We start from the raw sequence: 27,907 nt of genomic DNA on the forward strand, positions 1-27,907 counted from the left end.
ATAGTAAACAATATAGGGTAACTCAAAACTGTAATTGAAGACTGATTCATGGGATAAAAATGTGTAATTAATGTCTTTCCATTATGTGCTTAAAAAGAGAGAAGATGGGGACTGCAAAGGATTTGTTTCTCCTGCTTTCAACTTGCATTAGTTTTGTATGAAGTGTAAGAGAATGGGTTTATCTGAACACTGGTACACAACTGCAAATGAAAACACCAAATAGTAAGAAATACGTTATATGGACATGCTAGACAGAAGAATTAAAGATAACCAGACTTCTTATAAAAAGATTTATTAAAAATAAGTTCTTTAAAGAGGAAAAAGTGTGACCCACCTATATACATTAAATTGGCAAATCCTTCATGGGGCTTATAATACAATGTATTCCAAACTGAGCAAGAGACATTACATCTTTTTTTTAAATGTGTCATGCTTATTGGAACATAAAAGCATACGGGAAGAGAAAAAACAAACAAACACTTAACACACAATCATTACAAGCAAACTCTTGGAAATCAATGACTACTTGCAAAGATGAAACTCAGTGATCAGCATGATGCTATTGTTAAAGGAAGACAGAAATAAGAGTCCATGAATAGTCTTCAGTGGATACAGTTTATCTGACAGCTGCTAGCTTCCAATTAGTTCTTCATTTGTATTGCGAGTTAAAAGATCTTAGCAAATGGGTTTGTGTTCTATAAATGTAGAAGTATATTGGGGACAACAAAATACCACCCAAAAACAGGTAAAGAAATGCAGCTTTTCCAGCTCTATTGCAGCAGGTATTAAAGATACTTCTTAGGAAGCAAGTTACACAATTGCTCCTTTTCTCTTTTAACTCCCCACATCTCTGGCAGTCAGAACCACAAAAATAGTTTTTCTTAAAATTATTTTATTTTACAAGAGTGTTTTGCATAAACAGTGACATGACAACACTTGATTCCGCATGCTTCAGATGACCTCAGCTTCTCATACCCAGAGGTCATATTGAGAAGGAAATCCTTTCAGTTGTGTCTTTAGAAGATTTCCCATTTTTTAGTGCATACATACACAGCTAGCTGAGAACTGCAGTATTACAAACTTCTACTCATCCTTACAGAATTCATTCTAATCTCAGATGTACACAGGATTTAAATCCTGAGAGCTCTGTAGCATCCTCTTTAGTCCCATAGTTTAATAAGACCATCCCAGCCGCACGTAATGACTTTAGATGTTTCATGTGGATGCCACACTGCACCAATACAGACTTTATCATGTGCTTTTAATCTGCTGTAGAGTTTTGTTGTCTTCCAGTCCCAGATGTTAAGTTTTCCATCTGCATCTCCAGATATCACATAGCTGTATTAACAGGATTGAAATAAAAGCTGTATCATCATATAATACGCTTGTATTATAATACTTCTATATTGAGCAGTGGAAAAGGGCTTCACCCAGTGAGCTTCCTGTGCGACAGTCTGCAAACATATCTACCAAAGAATTAGCATTCATCCTGTGTTCTAATGCGCATAAATCCTGCAGAAGGCGATTCATCAACTGCAAGGTAAATGCGCTAAGCAATGTGATTATACCATATACTGTGTTACTGGAACTAAAGAGAATACATTAGCAAGAGAGAGAGTGCTGGAAGTTTCTCTAAAATTTATAGATGATTCTACTTTTTCCTGCAGTGTTGCTGAGGTTATTCTCCAGTTTTTATAGTAATACGTATTTTATGCATGTATAGTGGTAAATGTATGAGCGTATTACTGAGCAAAGAGGATGAAAAATACAGTTCTCTGAACAATAAATGAGGATACCCACACCAGGCCTGCAAATTGGCAATACTGGGCAAGTCTGAATCCCAGGTATTTTAGACAAGTACGTATTGTGGGAACAGACCCTGTGCTACAGACCACACACAAAAAGAGCCAGATGCACAGGAGGCTTATGGCTTGCTACACCAGGGCTAGTCTCTGAATGGTTTAACAGCAGTGTAAATCATCTTTGCAGAATGGGGGATCAGGACTACATGGACTGTTACCTAAATGCTGCTCAGAGTAACCACTGAGTATAACTTAGTCTGATCAAATGACAAGATTAAACACTCCGTTCTGCTGCTTGGCTAGAGAACTCTGTCTGATGCCGAGTTAATATGATGGCTGTGCATCAATGAATACTGCAGAAGATTCAAAAAGAAATTTAGTGTCTGTACTAGCAAGTTTTAAGATGAAGCTTATTCTCTCAAAATAAAACTTACCTCATGTCAGGTGAAAAATCCACTTGACAAGCGTAGCCAGCTACCATGTGACCTTTGAAAATTTTCTTTTTGTTTAATCTGAATCTGTTCTGAGCTCCAAAAATCAGAATTTGGTTATCCATCGACTGGCAAGCCAACCATTTCCCTATAAATGCAATAAACAAAGGTGGTATCAGAGTGCTGCACTTGAATAAACAGACTTAACTGGAATGTTTGAAGAGATTTTTATAACTTTTCTTGCACTATCTTAATCCAGATGTTCTTTATGTAACAGGGTTCCAGGTAGCAGCTGATATTTCTTCTGCCTGGTACAACTGTCAAGAGACAAAACCTTACATTTGACAGGAGTTGAGACACCTATTCCTACAAAATGCACTCAGGACTCTAGATAAGCTCTAGCTGTTACAAAAATATCAACCTGTATCAACCCCATTGACTTGTTGATAAGTTTTTAAGCTACTAAATTTACTAGTGCACATACTCAAGTAATTCAGATGAGGGGGAAAAAAAACCAAACATCTAGCTGCAATCTATCTGATTACCTGTCTTGTGGATAGTCTAAGACTGTCACCTCTTATTTTCTTTAGAGGAAAAGCACATCTACGGTAGACAGGGGAGTTTTTAAATCGTTACATTTTTGCAACTATTTAGTATTCTCTGCCCTAACAGAATGCAATTTAATAAACATAATTCAGTGAAAGAGGAAAAACCCAGGCTTTTCTCTTCTTAACTCTACCTCATTTTGCATCTTGGCAGTGCATTAACTCCTGATTGAGAATCCAATGAAGATAATGTGTTACAGAACACCACAGAACAGAGACTTCTGTCCTGAATTCAGCATATAGTCACTGTCTTTACAGATTCTTACGCAAACAGTGACAACATAAAATGTGCTGACTTGACTGTAAATCTGATCACACTTACAGCTACTAGCTGGGAATTTGAGGATATTTGCAGCCTCCCAAAGAAACAAATCAAATGTATACCACCAGCATGTTACTCTCCTACTTCTTAAAAAGTCTGTTTCCTCCATCACTCAGGAGGAAAAATTTAATTGATAAGATTCTTAAATCAGTGCCCATAAGTAGAAAATTTCCACATATGTAAGATTTTCAATTGACTTTTCTTTAAAGGACTCAGCTCCTTTATTGACACTAAAATGATTCATGACACGTCTGGCACAATCTGCATCTTAACTATTCCTAAATAACTTCTTTTGTGTGATACTGGACTATTATAGTAATGATAACGTTACTTAACGTGACAGTTAACTAATGTGTTAGTTAAGGTGATGTCTTGAGCCGAAAAGATGACTACTTCATTCCCAACATCATTTGCTGTCTCATCTCAGAGATCAAATACACAAATGATAGCAGCCAGAACTGGAAAAAGAATGAAAAATCCAGTATTTCAATATGGAAGGATATGAACTGAAAAACTGGATTAGAATACAGCAAGTTGTGCAGAAACAGGAGTTGAAAAAGGCCAGCTTGGGAAGCTAATGCTTTTAAACACAGCTATCTCTTTCTCCAGAATCTTCCTTTTTATATTAGAAACCCACTTCTATTGTTAAGAATGAAGTATCTACACTGGAAAGCCATACAATTTGATGTTGACAGCTGGCTGAAAACGTTAGCTGTATAACAAGTTGATCAGTCATTACTTGGCATAATGGGACTGTTAACTGTAAATCTGGCAACACTTTAATAATGTTTACACTAAAGCAATTTAATTTTGGCCAAAACAAAGACTGTCCTGTTAGAAGGATTTTCATTGACTACTGGAAGCTCTAAACCTTTATTCTCCTTCAGTCTGCTTCTAATTGAAGAACATAAACATCAGCGAAATATTAACATCCAGAAACAGAGGTAATTTGGTATTTCTCTTCTGCAAGAATTGTTTTGGGCTATATTCAGAACAGAAAAGAATAGCATTACCAGGATCATGTACACCATCAGTTTCTGCTTTAACTGTGGCACCACAAGGACTGCTGTACTTCCTTAGTACTTTGCAGCCATTGTCAGTTCCCACCATTGTTTCTCTTAATATTTTAAATATAGCAAAAAGCATATTGAGCTCTATGAAAAGAAAGAGTCCTTTTGCCCTGTTTGGATGAAGGTCTAAATTTAAACCGATACATTTATCCTGATACAACTCTAATTTTTGACATATTTTTTATTCTTAAGACTTTTAAATCAAACCCAGATCCAGTCCAGTCTCGGAATAAATGCACACACTGGTTCGGAATGGGTCATGTGGGGTGACAGCACAGCAACATTATGGAGATATAATCAGTAAGACATGCCCATGTAAACTATGCCTAAGAAGGCAGTAAAGTTTTAACTTACCGTTTGGAGACAAAGTCACAGCTGGCATTGAATGCATACTTGGCTCAGCAATATACTTGAAGTCTACAGGAATGTCCCTGCAAAAGGAAGAAGTATGTTTTATGAAGACATGGAGATATTCCAAAGGGCTGCCTCCAGTCAGCTGATTTACTCAGCCACTGAGCCATGTAGAGTGTATCGTGGTGCCCAAAGGCTGAATGTGTAAAAGCTCAAAAAATATTAGGAATGCCCACCTAGACAGCTCCAGTTGCAGAGCTACCTAGAGGATAACCTTTGACAGTGAATTTACCTCAATCAAATAATCCCAAGTGCAAAGCAGAATCGTAATTCCAATTGTTAAAGAGTAAAACTGCAACACAAAGATATTCTATTGCCTCCAGTTTAACTGCAGCTCTTACAAAATTCTTATGTAGGTAAGTAGAATAGACTGATAAATGCAGGTATTTTACTGGAATGTCTTATTTTCTGGAATGTCTTATGTGTTTTAATCGTCAGTCCCTGCAAATGCCCTTTTCATCCTAATCTCCCAGAAAAGATTGCTAACCAATTCTGAATGTTCACAAACCTGAACCGTGATCTCCCTGGTCTCAACTGCATACAGGACTATGCCAGTGCATATTAAGAACATACACTGTCCTATACAAGGCTTTAGGAAAAAAGAAGTACAGTCTAATCCTTACTCAACAGAAATGTAATTTGGTTTTGACTTTATAAATTGAATTACTAACGGTCATGCATACTCACAGTATTCCTCATACCCTACACTAGAAGACTGGTAAGAAGGGAAGGCATGCACATGTCTTTCTCATTAAGCAAAAGAATTCTCCAGCAGAAAATAGATTTGATTAATGTATTTAGCGTAAAGCACATTTAAAATGTTCTGTAGCAACATTAATTAATACAAAGGGTTTATGACTGGTTTATGCCTTCATTGTTTAATTCACACAAGTAGAAGAGCTGCTGGGACACTATTGGAGCAGAGTGTGGGTGGCTGTTCTGTACTAGCTGACCAAGCCTTGCTGGATGGCAATATGGTTGACATTAGCAAGGTAATTACAATTCTATTTTGTTACAGAGTAAGTGATTTCCTGTCATCTTATGTTAAGCAACATGCACACGGGCAACAGGGTGAGAAGCTGTTCTGTTGTCAGGAAACAACACAAATGCTCCTGTGAGTTAGATGGTAAAATCATTTACCCCTCAGAATAAGAAGGTCAATCCACTTAACACAATCTGTAGAAAAGAACATACGCAGGGATAATTGGCTTCCAAACAGGCAGGCCTAAGACTACTGTTGGACAGTAAAACTGTAAAGGATTAACAAAGTCCACATAATCTCTAAGGGCTGACCAACATAATGGCACAGAAAGTGCAGCCCCTCGCGCCCCACCCTATCCTTTTGCATCAACACCCAAACAGCTTCAAACCCCACCTGCAGCACAACACAAAGTCATCACTGCAGTAAGGCCAGATCCTGATCAGCTCCCACTACCCAACACTCCCTCAAGCCCACTGGTCATCTGGAGTCCTCAATGCCAAGGTAAAAGCAACCCCACTTTAGGCCCATTAAAAAAAAGCCTCATCACAGAAGATGCATCTCCAATGCCGAGTTGTATTGCAGCAAGAAATTTAAATGCAGCACAGGTTGTCCTGCTTTCTATTCCTTTACAGATGAAGGCAGGCTCATCTACAGGATTTATTCACGACAAGTCTGCTTTATGTTGAAGCATACCAGGCACACTTAGGACAGCTGCAAGATACACTGCATTAAGTTATCAGAGTAAAGAAATACACTTACATTTCACATTTTTTTTCCAGTCTAATTTCTAAATAAGTAATACCAGCCTGCTGCCTCAAGAAAAAGCTAAACCAAAAAAAATATCAAGAAAGATGCTGTCATAGCTTCCTGACCTCAATACTCATGTGATATACAGCTTGTTCAAATATTTAAAGATCTTCAGGTTCCCACTTCATAGCATTTCAAAGGCTGAAAAGTTTTAAATATCAAAAGTAGTACCTGCTAGATAAGATTTAGAAATGTGATACTCTGGGGTTCTAATACAACTTCTGCCCTAAGCAGCAGAGCAAAAAATCCTTTTAAAGAAAAGTGTATTTGTCTGTGTGTGTGTGATCAAACCAAACCAAAGCCCCAAACCCAACCAAACCCAATTTTAAGATCTACACATCATGAAGAGCTCTCTCAAAGGGTACAGTATCTTTACTGAGAATGATGGAGAAAAGGCCTGCTGAGGGGTATAGCTTTACAGAGATGATAAGCCTCCTAAACCTGTCAGGATAATAACTAAGCTACCACAGTATAGTTCTTGCTTTGCTAGTTCACTTGAAGGTGAAAGGAAATAAAAGTCTCCAAGGTCAATTGCTCACATAATTTCACTGCTTTTCCAAGTAGGATCAGATGCACATGAAGCAGACAAAGACAAAGTAGTATCTTTCATTTCCAAAAGAACACTGCATATGATACCCATGCCAAGTTTAATATCCCTGCTGTAACAATACAATCACAGGAAATGAGAAAGCAGACAAATTTAAAAGTACTCCCATTAAGATTCCTAAAGAAACCATATAATCTGCAAGAGTCTGTGCTATACTCGCAGTCTGAATGTTCAGCAACCAACCAGCTGCAACTGAGTGAGATCTATGCCTGGGATGAACTCTTGGGGAAAGGAGATCTGAATTCTCAGCAGAGAAGTTCTCACTGTGATGAAGGCTGACATGGCACCCCATTACCAGCTCTGGCCAAGTCAAGGAGTTTACAAAACATACTACAAAATTCCTCTAGACCATTGAAACAAAGCAATTAAACCAGCTTTAATTACTGGCTTTTAAGGCCATACACGCATCATATTTCTGTAAGATACTAAAGAAATATTGTGCTGAAGAACATATGAACAAACATACAAAAAAGTATGTTTTAGTAACCAAATTACCCTAAGTTGCAAATTATTTTCCTTATGAACTTAGGAAAAAATGATTTAAGAAATCATTTTCCACAGAAGTTTAAGCTCTAAAAGCTTGTGTAGTGAATATATTAACTTGGCTTTAAAGCATTATAAAACCTTGGATCTTAAAATTAGAGAAATATATACTATTTATGATAATACATATATCAAGGTATGTCGTGGAGAAAGTTTTTGAAGTCATGCTTACAAGGACAGCATTACATTTGCTTTTTCTAAAACAAAAAAAAACCCAACTACTGTTTTATGCCATATTGCCAACAGTTGATTTCCCTGTTATTTGAACAAGGAAGCATACAACAAGTTCAGTACGCATTTTTTCTTCAGAGGGAAAAAGCTTCTGCTACTGGAACAATCAGGTTGTGATATTCCCATGCCAGAACCTTTTTGCCTTTCCTGCTCTTCCCCACAGAGTGACTAAATCCACCCACTTCACTATTTATTTCAGTCATCAACACAAAGCTCACAAAACAAGGGCAATCCAATCTCAAGGAAATAAGAGATTTGTGCAAGTGAGATCATCCTCCCACTCATTAGAGAGGAGGCATTCCTTAGAAGATATGCTACTGCAAAGATTTTTCTTTAAAGAGCTCAGTAAATGTATGGGTCTAATTATGAAGTACTGAACAGAGGCTCTCTTGGAGTGACATATGGTGACAACATTATATGTCTAGCCTAAGCCTCAGTTCCCAGACTTTGGTCATTACCACTGCTGGTACTGGCAATGATAGCAGCTGATCACAGACATGCTGAGGGTTTTGGCTGGCTGCTTGGGTAACATTCAAATGTCACAGATTTTTTTGTCCCTTTTGTCTAGATTTGCCACAGAGCTGTCAATCTAGTGTCTGTATTGTGTAACAGCTTTGCATGTGTGAGCAGCAAGAGAAAGGAAACTGATACCTAAAGATATGGAATTGATTATTTCAGCGAGAAGTGTGAAATCCTAGAGGAATCTTACAGGTCCTAAGCTGAAAATCTTAGTACCTAAAAACTTGTGAAAACATTTCAGATTGGAGAGATCTGCTTCCTCCTCAGGTATATTAAGAATTGGAAGTCATTTAAACTTACAGGTTTTATGATTTTTTTCTTTGATAGACTCTCCCTTTTCTGTCATCTATTTTATTCATGAGTATCAATGATTGCCAAACCACCCAGATATTAAGCAACTTTGATTAATGTATTTAGCAGAAAACACATGCAAAATGTCCTGTATCAACATTAATTAATACAAAGGGGTTATGATTATTATATTAATAATATTATATTAATGCTAAACTACTCATTTAATACATGGGCTAAGTATCATATGATACTATGCATATCCAAGTTCAAAGCATTCAAAACTGACACGCATACACAAATGTAAGACTGCAGGTTAATTTAAGACCTAATACTCAAGGAAAGGAGAGAGAACAGAGATCAGTCTTAAAGTGCAGTGTGCTTCAGACTGACAGGCTACCTTATGCTTTCTTTGGGGGAGGAGGAAATCTGGGAAGTATCTCAAGCATTAAGCCAGCTCTTCCTCAGCTAGCTAGAACTGGGTACACTCCAGTGTTCCACGCGCTATGCGCTCTTTTAAAAATAAACTCTCGTCTCAGTTTGCTCATAATACACTTTAAGTTAAAATTAAAAAAATTAAACTTACCATTCCCAGACTCTTAAGCTCTTGTCATCAGATGTACTCACAAACCTTCTATTTTCATCCACAAACACAATGGTGTTGACAGCTCCCAAATGCCTATCATATTCCTGCACAATCTCACCACTTCGAATATCCCACTACAAATAAAAAAGTCAGAATAAGACCTTTATTTTTTACTAAATATCAAATTTTAGAGTAAGAGATAGTACACAGACATACCTGCACAATTTTCTTATCTGACATTCCTGCAACAAAGAGATTTTGTTTATCTTCGTCAGGATTGAACTTGACACAATAAGGAACCTTCCTGTTTGTGAATCTTGAAATACACTGCCCTGCAACAGAAAAGCCATTCATAGTGCATCAGGGTGGAAGTTCTATGGGCTGATTAGTTCTTGCAGATACTGATGAAAACCATTCATTTTACTTTTACTTTCCTAACAGCAGAAAATACTTGTTTTATAGCCCTTGAGAGGATTAGAGAGTAGAATTTACCCTGCTCTTTGATTAGACCTTCTTTTACATGTTTATATTAATGCAACCTGCACAAACACACATATAAACTGTTCCCTACCTTTACTACAGCTTTCTAAAAATACAATTGCACAGTACCCTGTATGTCATCAGGACATATTAAAACTATTAGGACCAGTCAGGACATCACAAGCCGACCAGTCTTTGCAAAGCATCACCTCCTTACCATCAGAGGTCTTCTCAACAAGAGACAAACTTAGGGAAGAATTCCTCAATCCTAAACTTAGAAAAGGGTAACAGTAATCCAACTGCAAAACAAACCACTGACCTCCTCCTCTCATAGTCTCAGCCATAAATACCCTGATTACATGTTATCCGTAACTTGCAGGAGGCTGTCTTAATCTGAAAGCTCAAGACATTTTTCAGATGTCTAAATGACCGAGTTCAGACTCAAGACTGGAGAATCTGACTTACACCTTCCTAACTGTCTCCTGTGTAAGACTAGTAGCACTGCTAACCAAGAAAGCTAATGTTTCTTTCAAACATGGAAGCTTCTTGTCTTAGGAACAGACTTAAGGTTAAAAAGAATATTGACAAAAATCTATCCTGTATCTTTTTAGCTTAAGAAACTGCTAGAGCAGAATGCTACAGAGCATCTACCAGACGGTTCTGTGAGAGCATCAGGCCTACCCTCCATCTCCCTATACCAGCAGTTTATCTTATTTGGAGTGCTCTTCAAGTTCATGTTAACCAGAAGACTAAGTGAAAGAATTCTTTTAAATTAAGCATATTAAAGTATGATTCTATTACTAACTAGCATGCTTATATTTACAGGTATAAAAAGGTATAAAATTAATTGATCTGGTAAAACTTTGTCTTTTTGTTGAAAACTGTTCTACAAATAACTATCAGACTTCTCAAATACAAAAGGTATATGAAATAAAGCTATACAGGTAGTGTCAACTGCACCATTACACAAAACAAAACATTTAGGGGAAAAAAAAAGTGACTATTCATCCTGTAATAAAAGCCTGAGCACTGAACTACAAGATGACATTAAGGACAACTGGAAACAACATGACTGACGATATATCAGTATATTTACTATTAATTAAACATAGTGCCAAACAACAGTTTGTAAGCCTACCTGTTTCAGTGTCCCAGAGTTTAAGGTAGCGGTCATAAGCAGCACTAAGAAACCGAGTGCCAGCATTATTAAAACAGATGTCTCTAACAGCTTTGCTATGTCCTACAAGACAGAAAAAAAATGCATTGATAAACTTCTCTCTATTCATGCCTAAAATTAATGGGTTTGTTTCTTTAAAATGTTATGCATGTTAAATGCTCCAGTTTTTAACAATGCAGAGAAAACAAGAAAATCACTCAGTGAAGTTACTCATGAGCACTAGTAAAGGAAAAAAAAAAAAAAAAAAAATCAAGTAAAAGAAAGTGTAACTCCTAAAGAATAATGAAAATAAAACCCCCAAATCCTCACACCTCTAAAGCACTGGAGATAGAAACAACAGCACTTCACAGAACCAAGCATTATGAATCATTCATAAATTGATTTACAATCAATCTTCAAATCTTGAGTCACAGTTAAGATTTGAAAGAGGAATTTGAAACACTATAATAATTGTCAATGTCTAACAAAAAACAAGAAAGAAACACTAAAGGAGATACATTTAAAAGAAAAACATTTATAATTAGAAAACAAGTACAAAATATGGGAAATACTAGATCAGAAAATTAATAGTGCTTTCATCTGGTGTTAACCTTGTTATCCCTCAATGCCAATTGTTTCATGTGACCACTGCATTAGACTTGTAGGAGACCTCTTTAGTTACAATATTGGCACAGTAACTTAAATACAGCAAAATAGCAGGTGAATCTGGCTTATAATAAGGACCTTTTGAGAAAAGCAGTCAAACTGTTTAGAAAGAGTAGGCTATTGAGAGATAACCTTTTTTGAGCCATCATTTTCATGGCACTGCTGTCATTAGAAACATTAGGTGAAAAAAAGACTTCTTTGTTATTACTCAACGTATATTCACTCAGTGTTCTAGAAATGTTCCCATTTCAAAAGGGGAATCAGTTGCTTTTGTTCTGTATTCAAGGCTGCTAAGAAGTTTGTATTTCTGTCTCTCTCGGATATCTGCTTTAAAAAGCACTTGTTACATGAACAAAGACAGCAACTGAACCTAAAAAAACCCCACAAACTCCCATGCTTTTTGCACAGAAGAAATGACCTATTTGAGATGGGATCATCAGACCATGAGATGCCCTCACTGCATAAATACAGAGAGCTGCTGTTATCAACATGAAGTTGGGGCAATTCAATTTCAAGATTTTGCCTTTGAAAAGGAGTTTTGCATAAAGTATTGACGACTGCAGCACACTAATGTTTTGGTTTAACGGTCATAAGATGTTCTACATGAACACTAAATTATACAGAATAATGACAAAGGTTCATTAAAAACTTGCACATTTTTCAATTCTTCTTGCCAAGATCATACTGAATACTACGTGCTGGATGTCTACAAGCCTCCTCTATGATAAATTAATACGCAAACCTAAATCATATCCTTCCATGAAGTTGTCTTAAATGAAAAAAATCAGTTAAGAAAAGACTATTACCAATAAATGTTCGTAGACATCTTCGATCACCATATACTTCCCACAGCTTGGAAAAATAAAAGGGATGGGGAGAGAAGACGTCAGTTGTTAAACAATAATGATACTGAAATTATGTGCAAACATACATGGCAACATGTAATTAATTAAGGAATTAATTACAAACATATGACACCTACTGATTAATCATAACTTTCAAAACCCAGAAATTTAGAGGAATGCTCTGTCACCTTCTTGTTAGCAAAGCACCCTTAAAATAACTAAAACCCCCATACCGTATTCCAACTTTAAAGCCCTAAGTTTTTACTAGTAGAAATAAAACCAAAAAATATCACCAGCTTCCTAATATGATGCATGCTGGACTAAAATGAGAATAGTTAAGACCACAAATGCTTCAATAAAACACTTCAAGAGAAACCTTTTGTGAGCTGTAAAACTAGGCTCCACAGAAAATGAATTATTATAGCAAAGGCAATAACCTGAGGAACCTGGAACCTTCTAAATGCTATTACTAAATGATCAACACTGTTCTAATACCAACAGTCTTGTATATTTTTCCATCTTTGCTCAAACAAATTTGCAATTAAAAAATCAAGTCAGAAAACCAAAAATAACACAGACAAAAGATATTTGGTAGAAGCACCAAATGCACTGTCTGTATTCAATGATAGTATTGTATATATAAAAAACCAGATACATTACCAGTAAAATCACTTACCTTAATTTTGCAATCCATAGAGCAAGACAACAGTATATGCCCAGAGAGAGGAAACAATCTAACTGCACTGACACCCTGTAAATAAGGACATAATTTAACAGTAAGTGGAGCATCTAGATGTTTCCTCTGTTCACTTGCCCTCTTTTCTAAGCAAAAAGCTTATCCTCATAAAATATAGATACTGTGCCTTGAAAACAAATAACCTGCCCATATTCCATTGTGGAAACAGCAATGCATTTTGAACAATTGTTATTGACAAGTTGATTCACTTCAACAGCTGTATATATACCCTTTTCCAACACTCACACTGCTACTGTGGTAAACACAGCAAAGAAATCCAACCTGTGGGTTTAGGGCGACTGTTTCTGTATAACAAGCCTTTATGGGTGGGGCAGGTGAGGAATTTTTCCACAAAAAAGTTTCTGGGGACCTCCATTTCTTACACATACTACCAATGGCTTGTACCTAATGAACTCAGATTCCCTGAGTACAGCAGATTCCCACTTACCTATTTCAGATACTCCTTCCAGAGAAAGCCCAAGGAACAGCTCATTGTTTCATGTCCTTCTTTCCATTTCATGTCAATTATCCATTCATATTCTACCCAGTTCCTCCCACCCGTTTGGAGTTGGGTTCTTTATCCTCCCTATCATTGTTTCCTTATATTGTCCAGTTTTCTAGAGCTGTCAGCCCATCTTTCATCTGCTTCTCACATCAGTAATGTCATTCATCTCAGGAAAAAGCTGTTTTATGCATCAGTCTGCCTTAATAGGATAATAGGCAGAGGAGTGACTAGAGCTCTGTGGAGGAAATGTTATTCTGGCAAACACTGATAGATGCAGCTACAAGCTTTATGATGCAGCAATCATTAAAAAAAAAAAAAAGAGAAAAAAGTTCAGAGCTGTGACTCAAGTCAAAAGGAGTAAAAACTGAAAGTGTTCCCTGTGTCCTTCTTTCTTTTTTCCATCTTTCCCATTATCATTAAGGTGGTGTCCATTGCCAGATAGCATATTCCTTCAAGCAACACTGAAAACTAGAGATAGAAGCAGCAGCAAATTGAGTATAAACTTTACAAACCTAAACCGTGGAAGACTTCTTTAATACCAAAATATGTATATAGTTATGGGCTCTTGCACAAGAAGAAACTGTAGATGTTAAATCGTATCAAAGAAAAGTCTCAACCAGGCACACCTTTTAAAAGTAGTAGCTTTTGGGTAATAGTATTTGGGAAACTTGCTGATGCACCATAAGCACAAAACCATTATAACTTTTGATAAGTTTGATAGGAAATAGCCCTTAATGACTATATTAAAAAAAAAAAAAAAAAAGGCATCTTTAGGGATCCCTAGAATTAGTCTTACTCTTATTCATGTGGTAGTTTAGGAAATAACTACACATACCACAGAAGTCACTGAACAATACTTGTCCCTTTAAGGGAGATCAGGAAGCCACTACGCTAATGAAAAGGTGTATGCAAGTAATAACTGCATTTACAGCAGACAAACACCTTGTCTGAGCATGTAGTGCAACCAATTACATGCATAACATAGTAAAGACAAAAATATCCCTTCCTGACACTTCAGTTTTACAAAAGTTACGAGCTTCAGACACAAAGTGAAGTGTGTTTTTATGATTCACGCTCACAAACATGACTTCCTACCTTTGTATGTCCAGACCACACGTGGATTTGTTTCTTTGGAAGATAGCACTTTTCGGGTGGCATTGTAGAACGGAGATTAACTCCAACATCTTGAGGGACATGAAGGTATGATCTCCCCTGGTAGTCATACATTTCCTTAACTGAAAAGATAAACACAGAACTCTGAGAATCCAAGACCCTGTACTGTAAAAGTTTATAGTCTTTGAAAGGCTCAACAGCCACACAAAATTAAGGTTTTTCTGAACATAGCTGATTTGCTGTGAAGTGGGAGGGAAAGGAGGTAGGGGAAGAAAAATCCACTTCAGAGGATACAGATAGAGAATCTTATTTGGCATCAGTTAAGCTCAAATTAAATCATTTCAGCAAAGTCTGCTTGGAATCTGATAATCTGAACATGAAGACAGTTTCTGCCCACAAACACCTGACTCTTCATCAAACAGCAAAAGAGTGCCCAACACAAAGGTTGCTTACGCTAATTCTACATAGATTCAAATGTGCAACTCTAACCCTGGCATTTGCTTGCAACTCACATTCCAGCCAGCTCTGTGCTGTGTCAGTCATGTCAACAGAACGACTAATCAGAGTAAAAAAAGATACATTTGGCCAGTGTGAATCAATATTGGTCAGCAGTAGCCAACAGCTGCTCTTTAACTAGACAGAAGAAGTGATTAGACTATCAGACATGCAGGGATGCACTGTGCTCGGAAATGGGTACTTCAGAGTAGACTCATGCTGGATAGCCATGACATTAAGGTCTGCACTGATTTAATTTCTCCCTTTCAGGGATATTGTTATGGCAGTTTCAGTTGTACAAGTAACCTCCTGCACAGTATCAATGCTTACATATTTCTGCAATGTTTGTTTTTGAGAAGACTAAAGTTTATCTTATAATGTCTTTCACTGTGAAACTTCAAGTAGAGGCCATAAAAAAATGGATTGAAAAGGTTATTCTACAGGAGCTCAGTGGCTAAAATTTTAGGTTTGTTAAGATGATCACTATTCAATAAAAATTGTCATGATCTTCTACTAAAGAACGAAGTACTAATGTCAGCCACTTCTTCAATGCATGTAAGAAAGGATACTCCAACTTGTGCATGTGAGCCTGTCTCTCGAAAGTGGTAAACAAAGAGAGATTTGGTTTACCAGCTATCTATGCCAAGCAATATAAGGCAGGACTGTTTTACATGCAGAGAGTTGAAGTAACAGTTTCCCAAAATCACTAAGTTTACTTACTAAACCATTTTATTTGACCGTACCACTATAAATACTGACACTATAGGCTTCCATAGGGTAATTATTTGACACACAATTATTTATAGGATAGCAAGAACATATACATTAAAACTGAGGAAGTATGAAGTCCAAGCAATTTTCTAAATTGTATGTAAGCCATAACTCAAAGCACGACCTGCTGATAAAAACACTGGCATTCAGAACTGCAGTAATTCTGAAGCTGAAACTAAGCCAAACTCATAACTTTAAAATGTTTGCTCTGTAAAACAGCAAAGGGATGCGCATGTCTAGTAACATTAAAAGTAAATAAATAAAATCAGTGCCCTCAAAGATGACATTTCTAGACTGCTTTTCACAGTATGAAGTGGCATTAGTCCAAGTTTATCTCTTTCCCTGTCCTTTATACTTGAGTAAAGGTGAGTGCTGTGAGTGCTGCTATCTTCAACACAGAGACACGAAGGTGCCTCAGCAAAAATACTGCGGCTGTCTGCCTTCCTTGCTAATTAACACAGCAGGCAAGAAAACACTGTGAACAAGATGAGGAGAATAGACAGGAAGATGGCACTACCATGTAATATAGTCTTCTCCTCTCCAGGTTTATCATCTTCTATTTTTCCTCTCTTCTGCCTCTTAGCTGTTATTTCATCCAACTCTTTCTGTTCTTCCTGGAAAAATAAACCAGGATTTTTAAAAAATTCAGTGTCCAGAATCACATCACAAAATCCAGAGCTGTATCACTGTTTGTTTATTTACTATTAAGAATACATTTATTTGCTAAATGAGATTAGAAATATTTCTAAGCATCAGTAAAGAGAATACCTTTCTCAAAACCAGAATAGTTTGAAAAGAACTTAATATTATCTTTTTATTCATAGACTACAGCTAAGCATCACTGTCTGACCAAGGATGTGTGTTGGAGGGTTGTGTGTGTATGTTATTGGGGCGTTCTTTTGTTTGGCTGGGTTTTTAAACAAGTTTAACTTTCAGTTCTTTTCAAGCTGCTTCTGTATATAAACCTCTTTTAATCACTCTACACACAATGCACAGATACAATGCCCTTTATTTCCAATCAGTCTTTCAAATAATAGTATGCAAAATATTTGGATTACCTTATTTGGATATATAACTTGACATGTATATCATCCTAAAGCATAGCATGGGTAAGCCACTGTAATGTACTAACAATCTGTAGCTATTGTGTTAAAGTAGTACTTACTTCTGATGGTTTAGCTACTTCTTTTTCGTCAACATACTTTGCCCATGGTCCCAGAAAACCATCAATGTTAGATGCATCATTCTCCTTGAATTTCTTCCTTTTTTCAATTTTCCTTTGTCCTGTTTCAAACACTGTTAAACCTGAAGAAGGAAATAATACATTGCCTGGCTGCTAACACAGAATACAACATCAGAAGTCACACCATAGTCAGTTTAAAAGAAAAAGCCACCACTACCACTCTTCCCAATATGCACACCAGAATGGAAAAAGCATTTGCCTAAAACTGGTGAAAGCATTGCTAACTTTTCTAACTATGAACACTTCTAACTGTACAATAACAGAGGAACCACTTAAACTGCTTTTTATGGTTTGTTAGACAATGCAACCATGAATGTACCCATGCATTTTTAACACCGAGTCTGCTGACATCAATTTTCATACTTGAAATAAGTGCACTGTTTGAAAGTAGAGTCCCAGCAATTGGCTTCTGATCCCCCTCACCCCTTTTACCATTTAGCAGCCTTCAAATGGCTTTTCTTTTCCAAATAACCCAACAGCTTAACTCTGCTGAGTAGAGATACCATGCAATTTCCAGCAGGGGTGCTAGAGGTTGTATACAGTGATCAGTTTGGTACTGAGTAGCACAGTTAAGATGATTAGCTACATACAGGTATCCTAATAAAGACATGACAGTATTAGCTAAGACGGAGTATAAGAAGACCAAAAAGCTGTTTCAAATATACAGATCAATTCTATTTATGCGATGGCACATGCTAGGTCCCAACTGCAAATACTAATTTTGAGATTTGACATGATAGCCTGAAATATCTGCCCCTTCAAGAAAGCAAAGCACTCCCATATCTCTCTTCCCTTTTCACATTACAATTACAACACATTTTTTTATTGCATCTTTGGATATGCGTAAGTCTCCCATAGTTCCCTCCTTTGCTAATACCTCTTCCATTTCTCAGTAAAAAAAAAAAATAAAATTGAAACAGTAATCAGTTGCAAGTCATTATATGAGATTCTGAACTAATTACCTTGATTTTTTTCAGCTTCTTCTACAGAACCAATATATTTAGTAGCAACTTCAGGGTTATCTATGGAGGGATCTAACGCATAACCTAGAACAAGGAGAGAGATAAAATACTGTTATTTCAAGCTTTTTAGTCTTGTACAACCTTTAATACTTTGACCCTGCCCCCCAAATTTTTTTCTTGTTGACTCTCAAGGAGCTAGAGATGAGGAAGGGTTGATACTTTCAAATCCCATCTACTTTTCACTCAGCCTGAGTATTAACACAAAGTATTATCATGAAGCCCTACGTACATGCTGCTGCCAGAATGCTTCCATTTGTACAAGAGAGAAGCAAATAAATATAATAGGCAACAGGTAACATAAGACACAAAGGGAGGGTTGTCACAGGAAGCAAGGTCACTGAATCTTTCTAGTGGGAAGGGTTCCCTGGAGGCCCCTGGCCCAATGTCCTGCTACAACCAAGGTCAACACTGAATTCAGACCAGTTTGTTGTAATGCAAACTTTACTAGTTTTTTGAAATGCCATAGCAGCCTCTTCTTGTTGTAACATGGCATAAGGAAGAGACCAGCTCAAAATCTTATGTTGCGATGCGACTTCAAACAGATGCTGCTTTAGTTCAGTGCCCTGTTCCTTGGTTTTCAAAGCCAGTCAGTCACACTGAAACCAGCCCATTGCTGGTACACACCCAGAGCTGTCTGGCCTCAGCAATAACCTCTGGCCCTGCAGCCTCCTGCTCTGCCCGCTACCTCTTCTGGGTCAAAGAGAATGCTACTTGTGTCTGTCAAGCCTGGGGATGGCAGCAGCTGGAAGGAAGAGGACACAGGGAAAAAATGAAAGAAATCAAGTTTTCTAGGGCTTTGTGCATATTCTGTCTCCCCCAGCTGAAATTACTTCATCTTCTTCCTGCCAGAGTTGGGAAAGCTTGTTCCTTCAACTTGAAAGCAGCTGAAGTTCCTTCAACTTGCTTCAACTAACATGGATAGTATCAGAAGCAGCAGCAATGACATTTAATTTTTAAGAAAATCAAGTACTTTTAATCAAGTATTTATTATCATTTCCTGATTACAGCTATTGAGTCTCATAAAAACCCCAAACCAACCAAACAAAAAAACCAACATGAAACCCCTGCTGAATTCACTCTTTAAGTAATTTATAAAACGTACCAGCATTTCATAGATATTCAGGATATTTACAATTTTTTATAATGAGGTTCTCATTTTAATATGCGTATCTCACAGTTTTTCTCCATTTCTAAAGCGGATAGCAGGATCTTACAAGAATAAGACAGATGAATAAATTCATCTGGTTCCCAAGGAACAGGTGCACTGAACAGTCAGTTACTGACCACCATGGCTTTTTTTTTTTTTTGGAAAGACTGCACCCTAGTGGACATATCACCAATTCTTATTAAACATTATTCAAGTGACAAAATGTCCCTTGAGGACTCAATGAGATTCTCTCTGAATCAGGAAGGGGCAGAGGCAGAAAGACAGCAATGAATATATTAAATCACTGATAAAAGTAATCACATACATAGAAATCAAAGAAATCCTACAGCGTACAATCTAATTCTTAAATTTCTGATGATTCAGAGACAATCATGAACAGCGAGACATTGCCCAGTCCACCCCAGAAACCAATGGCCCATAAAAGCACTTGGATGCATACGAGTTGAGAACCTATCAATACCATTCCAACAGCCCAAGGAGGTCATCTCCCCCCCTCCTCCACGTTACGCAAAGACTAATGTCCTAGAAGATGGCCCTCATAATTTCTTTTCAGATGCTGGGGAAAAAAAATATAACAAAAACTAGTGAAGAGTTATTCCAAGAACATAGCAAGTGTTCCCATACAGGTGGAGCAATTTGTAGACCAGTTCTGGAGCTTCAAACCTGGTAAGACCCAGCTCCAAAACAACATATGCCCAGACGCTCCATGAATATGATACAAAGATAGAAATGCATACCAATGCCCTCTTAGGAAATATAAATTCCCACTATACCTATACCAAACAACAACAAAAAAGGATTACTACAACTCACTTCCAAGGATAAGCAAACTGAGCAGACACTGCAATTACACTTTTGCTAATTAGACTGCCTGCTTTAACTAAGCCCCTATTTCAATGAGTTCTCTTCCAAGCTATAATGATTCTGTTAAGAGCAGAGAGATATTTCTTTGGCGCTATGTCAAAATCAATACAGTGGATTACTTGTCCTCCAACTGTATTGACACAGTCTCTGGGACTCTATTTGGTCAGTACTTGTAAAAGAGGGACAGTATTCTAATGAATAGAGCCCCTGGGCCAAGCACAGCTTCCCGTGGAAGTGGAGACTTCTTATAGCTGGGTTGAATTTAGTCCAGCATCATTCTCACAGAAATGCTCTGAACAATTTCTACTTTCTAGTGGATATGTGAAAGAGAATCTTTTCTTTCTGGCTGGGACTCCTAAACACAGCTGCAAAAGACAGCTTGCTTTTATCCTACTCAGCTGGTATGCCATATAATGTGCCCTGACTTCTACATCTCCTCCAGTGTTATTTAGGAGGTAGATATTTCATGCCATGTTTTAGCAAGGAAAGGTACAATTCCACCTACATCCATAATTTCAGTGCACCTGAAATGGTTGGTTAAATTATCAGACTTTGGTACATTCCATAAAGACAGATAATTATGTTTACACTGTACTGTGCAATGCAGCATAGAGAGACCCAAGATAGCTCAGGTATGTAGAAAAATGCAGCTGGACTAAACTATTCTGATTGCACTGGCCTCTCCATGGAATCAAAGTAATCAGAGAATAAAGTGCCTACAATTGTAATAGGTAATAGTGACTGTAGGTGTTTCATGTAACATGAGAAGATGAAAAAAAATAATAAAATCAGAAGTGTTATTTCCAAAGTCAGTCATTTTAAGCTCTTAAAATATCAGTCTTACTGATGAAGTAAACCTGTTATGAGTATTCAGTAACTTGGTTATAACGAGCTTTGAGATTCATGGGCAGCAGACTGTTCCTTTAAAAAAGACTTCAATACCTTGGGAAGGAGAGATTTTAAACTACTAAATGCCCCATGGACGAAGCAGTCTACTTCTACAATGAGTGCTGATGCTGAAAGAGCCATGAAATTATTTTTCTACCATATTCATAAACAGTTTGTGTGCAGCATGTAAAAAAATAATCTGCAATTCTGCTCCATGCTGAAAACTGATATATGCCCACATAATTAAGGACAGTATTGTCTTTCTCAAAAAAATGCTCAGAAAGGAATTGTCAAGAAAACAGACTGCTTCTTCTGAGGGTACAGACACAGAAGAATAAATAAGGGCTTATCTTCCAGGGCTTCCTAGTCTTTTTAGCCATGCTCCAAGGACTACAACATTGGCTTTTGACCATTTACATCACTGTGGCCTGTGAAGTGAAATTTTTGTTCTTCTAGAGATAAAGCTTTCTCTTTAATAGTTGAAAATATAGAAGAAGATTGCCTTACATGAATGGATTCAAAACAGGGTAGATTACCTATGACTGCAGGTGCAAAACTGGTTACTAATTAAAAAAAGTTAGACTCTCACAGAGTAACTACTGAAGGCTTTCCATCAAATTGGGAGAGGATTTTATACTAAAATGGCCTGCCCAACTATCGTATTCAGTATTTTTTATGGATTATGCCATCAGAAAAGGATCCTATACCTGTAAAAGCTGCAGCTGACACCAAAGACAAGTGTGAAACACTTCACTTCAGCAAAGATATGATGAATGATAAATACCGAAAGCAAGCAAGCAAGAAACTGGTTAGGTCCAAGGGGAAAAACACAGGCTGCCAGGGTACTAGTGCAGATACACTTAACAAGTGTATTCTGACACCAATAAGAAAAATAAATAAATAAGTAATAATAAAAAAAGAAATCTGAGATTTATTGCAAAGGAAAAACTACATAAAACATGGAACAGCACTGGGAAGGCCTAATCTAGACTGGCATGTCCAGTTTTAAGCAATACAGTCAAAATAAAAATTCAGAGAAAAATTAAGAGTAACAAGAATGATAGAATGTTGGAGGGAAGGGAAGGCCTAGAAAAGACTGAGGAAACATGCTTGTCAGTCTGAAGAGAGATGAAGGACAAATGGCAAAAACCTGATGGAACCAAAGGTAGTTTCAGTTTGCAAAACCTTAGAGACAACAATGACCCACGGCTTGACAGGGCTGCTGAAGGGAATATGAGGAATAGTTTTGATTTGTAGCACAGAAGTTTTAGGGTGGTATCAATAAAATCTCAACTATTACACCTGTGAAAAAACCTACAACATTTAGAATCATGCAGTATGTTAGAAGAGACCTTGAAAATCATGGGGTCCAACTGTTAAGCCAGCACTGCCCAGTTCACCACTAAACCATGTCGCTGAGCACCACATCTACACATCTTTTGAATCCCTCAGGATCTTAAAAAAAGCCATATCCTTAAGCAAAAGGCAGCACAGAAATCTAAAACCTCAGATAACAAGGATAGCAGTAAGCACAAAATCCTATTTCAAATGAGGGCAGGGAAATGGAAAACCCAAGCATGCATACAAAATGGCAGAGCCTAAAAAAAAAACATAGTAAAATTGGCATATCTTGTTTTAAATTTATAAACTAATATATTCTATTCAGTTATGTCAGTATTACATTCTTTACCAGGTAAAAAGAACACAGAATAAGATGGTCATACCAGTAGGGAAAAACATGCTATATGCTACAGGAAGCTTAAAGACAATTCAGATGAACAAGTTAACAGGCATTAAAGGTTCCTTTGGATTGAAATTCCAGTTTTAAGTAGTGGTGAGTACACTCGCTAGGACTCCCTTTCTGAGCATTCAGCTAGAAGGTACAATAACCATGAAATGGTAACAGAGATTAAACAGGTGCTAGGGAGAGAAGCACAGTAATAATGACACGGTTTAGTCACCTCCTTGTAACAGACTGCAAATCTCACACCAAGACGTAACAGAAACAGCTTTTTTACACCACGTACTTGTACCATGAAACAGTCACATTAGAGGCTCACATAGCAAAAAAAAATAAATCAAAAATCAAAAAAGGGCCAACTGAGCAGTACAGGAAACTATGTTAAAACATCTTTTGTTTTCCAAGTATACACATTTTAACAACAACCACAATGCAGTATAAATTAACACTGTTGAGGAACCAAAGCAAGCCATAAAAACATTTGCTACAATGATCTCAATCTCAAAGCAGGAGGGCTATATTAAGTAAAGAAGATTTTAAAAAGGAACAGAAAGTGAGCAAAGGAAGCTTTTTCCAAATGCAGGGACACTTCAAAGACACCATGTAGGAGAAAAAGAACTAATGCCTGCCAGCTATTAAAGACTTTAAAGAAAGCAGAAGGAAGTGAGCACAGCTGAACAGTATGTAAAGAGAAACTATTAGAAATAAGAAACTATTCTTCAAAGAGCTGAAGTTGCATCCAGATGTGAAAGATACAAAGAATCAAACTCTAGCAGACAAAGTAAACACTACAGTAAGGCAAACCCCCCTTTCCCCTCAAAAACAAGGAGCAAATCACATAAGGTACAAAACATAACATTTGCCCTTTGTCAGAAACTGCAGGGGGAGAAAGCATGCAGGCCAGCAGATACAGGAATGAAAAGAACATCAGCAAGGTTTTTTAAAATATATGTTCATTGTGAAGGAATGTGGTAGGCTCCTGTGCAAGAACCTTTCTTTATGGGTAATGTGACAAAATATCCATCGCAAAGTAAAATGTCAGGAGACTAAAGAGTCAAATAAGTGGTAACGAAACACTGGGACCAGATGGTAGTTATTCAAGAGATCTAAAGCTGAAACACAGTGCAAAAATGCTCATGTTGTATCACCTCAATATGATAGAAATGGAACGTATACAATGCCAACTTTCAAAAGATGTTTCAGAGGAGATTTGGAGAACTACAGGTCAACCAGCCAGACATTTGTATGGTTAGAAGTTTCAAGCAGTAGAAACTGTAATGAAGGAAATAAGGAGTAGGCACTTGGATGAGCATTATATATCACAGCAGAGCAGACAACACAGCTCTCCACAGAGGTAAATTACAATGACAAAACCCCCAGAATATAATAATGAGCAAAGCTTGGTTGATGTTGGATACCTTTACGAAACCAAGTTAGACTGATTACAGAATGTCTCAAAGAGTCTTTAAGAACTGCACAGGTCTTCAAGTTATTAAAAGTAGTTATTAACAGTAGACACTGTCAAGAATAAATGGACAGTTTCCACAGCACAAGCAAGTTGCTGGCAGACACATGCTCCGGCCCATGCTGTTCAACATATCAATAAATTATCTGGAAAAAAGGAGCAAGTAGCTTTTACAAAGCTACTCAAAGTAGTAGAGAAAAAAGAAAAAAAAGCCATGTTAAGAATTCTTAGAAACTCAAGGGAAAAAGCTCTCACATTATTGATGCACAGAAATTCACGGTGAGATTACATCTTAAATGCTGCGCACAGCTTTGTTGTTCACATCAGGAACAATATAGTGAAACTAGCAGAGACTAAGAAGAGAAAGAAAGTACAGTCATAGATACGGAGGAACAGAAGGAAACAGAGGCAACAGAGGAAAACAGAGGAAAAGAAGACTGACCACTGAAAATTCATAAATATAGACATTGTCCTTAGTTGAGAGACTACATATTGAAAAAAGTATTCAGATGCATCACTATTTTCTTGCATCTTTCTTCTGCTCCTCACTAGGTACCAACTACTGCCCATGTGTCTAACAGGATAAAGGGTTGAAAGGACCCTCAGTCCTAGTGAGCCAGGATATCATGCTCATTTACTGCATCTTCCAGCTTGAAATTCAACTTCCCAGTGCTTGTTCTTGCAGTTTAAATTGCCTATATCTCAGCCTTTTCATAGCTCCATTATCAGTGTACCCAGATCATTATCTCTTGAACACGCCCATAAAGCCGAATACTATAGTTGCACAGTTGCCAATGTTATTAGTCTTAAAAATGTATTTTTTATACTCTCTTGTAAGACAGCTTTCAATGCTGCACATTGGTGACATATATCAACAGCAGGGGCTTTGGGCAGATTTACTAGTTCTATCTTTCCCCAAACTAAATTTTACAAACAAAAAAATCCAAACCCCAAACACTACATGCATACAGATCCTTTTTTTCTGTATCTGTTTTACACATACACACACACAAAATGCACAACCCATAAAATGCAACATTTTATTTCACAGAAAAAAAATCTCATCTGTCAATTCAGACCCTGATTAGGGCTCCTATTTGCATTATCTATCAAGTTCTAACACCAAATTACAGTCTAGTAAGTTAAAGTTATGCTATGGTACTAGATACCTATTTCTTAGTTGCCACGTCCTAACAACTCAATGAAAAGTAAGTATTAGATAAAACTGTAAAAAAAACCAAAACCAAACAAAACCCCAAACAAAAGACAACAAAACAAATCCCCCGCGACCAAACTGTCTTAAATATGTTTCAATTTTTAACATTTAAAAGAAAACCTCTAATATTAAACACAAATACGAAGAGAAACTGAGGATGTTATAGTGTCTGATTTTAGGTATTTTTCTCTTCCAGGTTTCACTGTAATACATGGCTCCTACAGATGTAACCACTAAAATCCCAACCTTGTCCATCACAGAATGCAGTAAGTGAATCCATGCCTGCATAAAGCCCTAATGAATTTAAGGAGACTTGTGAGTAGAGAGGTAATTCTGAGCCATGAGAGTTTGCAGGTAGTAGTATTTTGAATGTAAACACAAATAAAGACAGGCTCAAGTCTGTTGTGCAAAAAGCTGAGTGTTGTAACACCTTAAGGCTACACAGGAAGTATCATTACTTGCAAAACAGACTGAATTTGAAGTATATAGAGTGATACTTCATCTGAAACCAAAGATGCATATTTGCAAGACAAGCCCTTGCAGCCAAATTTAAAATTGAAATGAAAGCTTACAATGAAACACAGAAGAAAAATTAACCACTGTTATATGTAAATATATGGCAGGTTTGTTCTTTCAAATGAGTCCAAAATAATGCTTACAATCCACAGTCTTTCTATTAAAAAAAAAACGTTTTTTCTCACAATCCGTAAGAAGTCTATTTAAAACTCAAGCCTCCCCACAACTCAGACGTTTTATTTTTCAAATGCAGCTATTTACAAGTGTAAAGATTCTTCAAGATGAGAAAGCAGCTACTAAAATGACCACCAACCTGGAGTGATTTGGGTCTGTCTTTGCTAAGAATATTTTAGTGACATATTCCCACTTTTTTTCAATTCCTGTTCATTCAGCTTGTATCTAGAGGCAACCACTCTGAAGAAACTCAGTAAGACTTCCTTTTAGTTTTGAGAGAGTTACCTTTAGTTAGAATCACATGAAAGAATCTATTTGCATAAACAGATCTACAGTTATTTGTCATATTAAAAGTGTGAAATTTTGATTCATTTTCTCCATTGATGCAACTAATGGAAGGATTAATGAAGAGGGGCTTTGTCAGAGGTCATAAACTAGATTACAGTTTCAAAAGGGAATTACAAAATTACATTTCCCAAATAAATACTATGATCTCTAGCCATATGGATTCTCAAAGACCTTCCTCCATTTTAGTAAGTCTGTTAAAAAGCAATTTACAAAACTTTCAGTCCTATTAACTCTTCTATAGAAGGAGTCCAACATGGGCACAATACAGATGGAGGTGAATTCTACTACTAAGGACTTACCATAGGTTGCAAAGGTTCTTCTTTGTTGTTCAAACATGAAATCATTGATGTGAGCTGGTTCCGCATATCCAGAAAGCATATTTCTAGGTGCAGCCATTTGTTGAGTCCTAAATGGGTTTTCTGGCCCAAACTACATCAAAAATGTTAGAAGAAAGTATGCCAGAATTACTGATTTCTTATTTATGTGTGTGTAATTTTTCAAGAAAAACACAGGGGAAAAAAATCCCAGCACCTGACTTGTCTTTCAAAAATTGTAACAAAATCACTTCAACTTTGTATTTCTTTAGAACTACTGAATAAGCTTCTCAGTCCTTTATTTTACACAGTAAGTGCTTGCACAGTTGCTCTGTACAGCTCATTTTGTGATTGAACTCTCTAGCCTGTACTACTGGTACAGCAGACAAATCAATATCAACTACTTGACACAAAGTGCCGCCATTCAGTATGTGATCAGTACAAGCATTCAGAAGACAAAATAACTCCATAATGTTCCTCTTAAGGGAGAGACAGCAAAACCTACTAAACTTGTGTACTTAATGCAGAAATTACACTGCCAACTGCATTTAAAAAGCAACTGGGAACTTGCTGTGTTATTTCAAGAAATTCACTATGAAACCCTGTCTTGTTTTTCTTCTTGCAAGACAACAATTGCCAGTCTTCCTGACCATACCACAGTTAGGGGAAAACCAAATAAAATAATAACAGTGAATACAAACAAATGCAATACACTGAGATTAATACAAAAAAAAAATGTAATTGTAACCTTATGATTGTTACCATATTTGCAGACACCTGAGGCTACCCCGTATTAGGCTTCCCTAACTAAAAACACTTAAACAAGGTAGCACTGTAGTAAGTTTAAAGCAGTATTTTTGCTCACACACTTCATGGCCTTGGTATGTTGCAAAAAGCAAGCTTGCTATGAAAAGGCCAAATTATGTGATTCCACAAAAGGTTTTGTAAGCATAAAGTATAACTAATATAGAAAT

The 27,907-nt window shown here is 36.9% G+C and overlaps 1 protein-coding gene across 1 annotated transcript in view; it reads right to left on the reverse strand.

Moving 5' to 3' along the window:
- Window positions 1–276: 276 nt before the first annotated feature.
- Window positions 277–27,907, reverse strand: part of CDC40 (cell division cycle 40) — a 37,372-nt gene continuing 9,741 nt past the window's right edge. The window contains exons 3-15 of the mRNA XM_062632525.1: window positions 26,919–27,048; window positions 18,180–18,263; window positions 17,140–17,279; window positions 16,492–16,588; window positions 14,691–14,830; window positions 13,031–13,105; window positions 12,316–12,361; window positions 10,826–10,927; window positions 9,424–9,539; window positions 9,208–9,341; window positions 4,585–4,661; window positions 2,237–2,381; window positions 277–1,338 (exon numbers count right to left, since the gene is read on the reverse strand). Coding sequence (XP_062488509.1) covers window positions 1,161–1,338; window positions 2,237–2,381; window positions 4,585–4,661; window positions 9,208–9,341; window positions 9,424–9,539; window positions 10,826–10,927; window positions 12,316–12,361; window positions 13,031–13,105; window positions 14,691–14,830; window positions 16,492–16,588; window positions 17,140–17,279; window positions 18,180–18,263; window positions 26,919–27,048 — 1,464 coding nt within the window. The 3' untranslated portion in view covers window positions 277–1,160. The remainder of the gene's footprint in view (window positions 1,339–2,236; window positions 2,382–4,584; window positions 4,662–9,207; window positions 9,342–9,423; window positions 9,540–10,825; window positions 10,928–12,315; window positions 12,362–13,030; window positions 13,106–14,690; window positions 14,831–16,491; window positions 16,589–17,139; window positions 17,280–18,179; window positions 18,264–26,918; window positions 27,049–27,907) is intronic.

This window comes from Pezoporus occidentalis, unplaced genomic scaffold (genome assembly GCF_034315485.1).
Source record: "Pezoporus occidentalis ecotype Australia unplaced genomic scaffold, CSIRO_AGI_Poc_V1 ctg39, whole genome shotgun sequence".
Taxonomy (NCBI): Eukaryota; Metazoa; Chordata; class Aves; order Psittaciformes; family Psittacidae; genus Pezoporus; species Pezoporus occidentalis.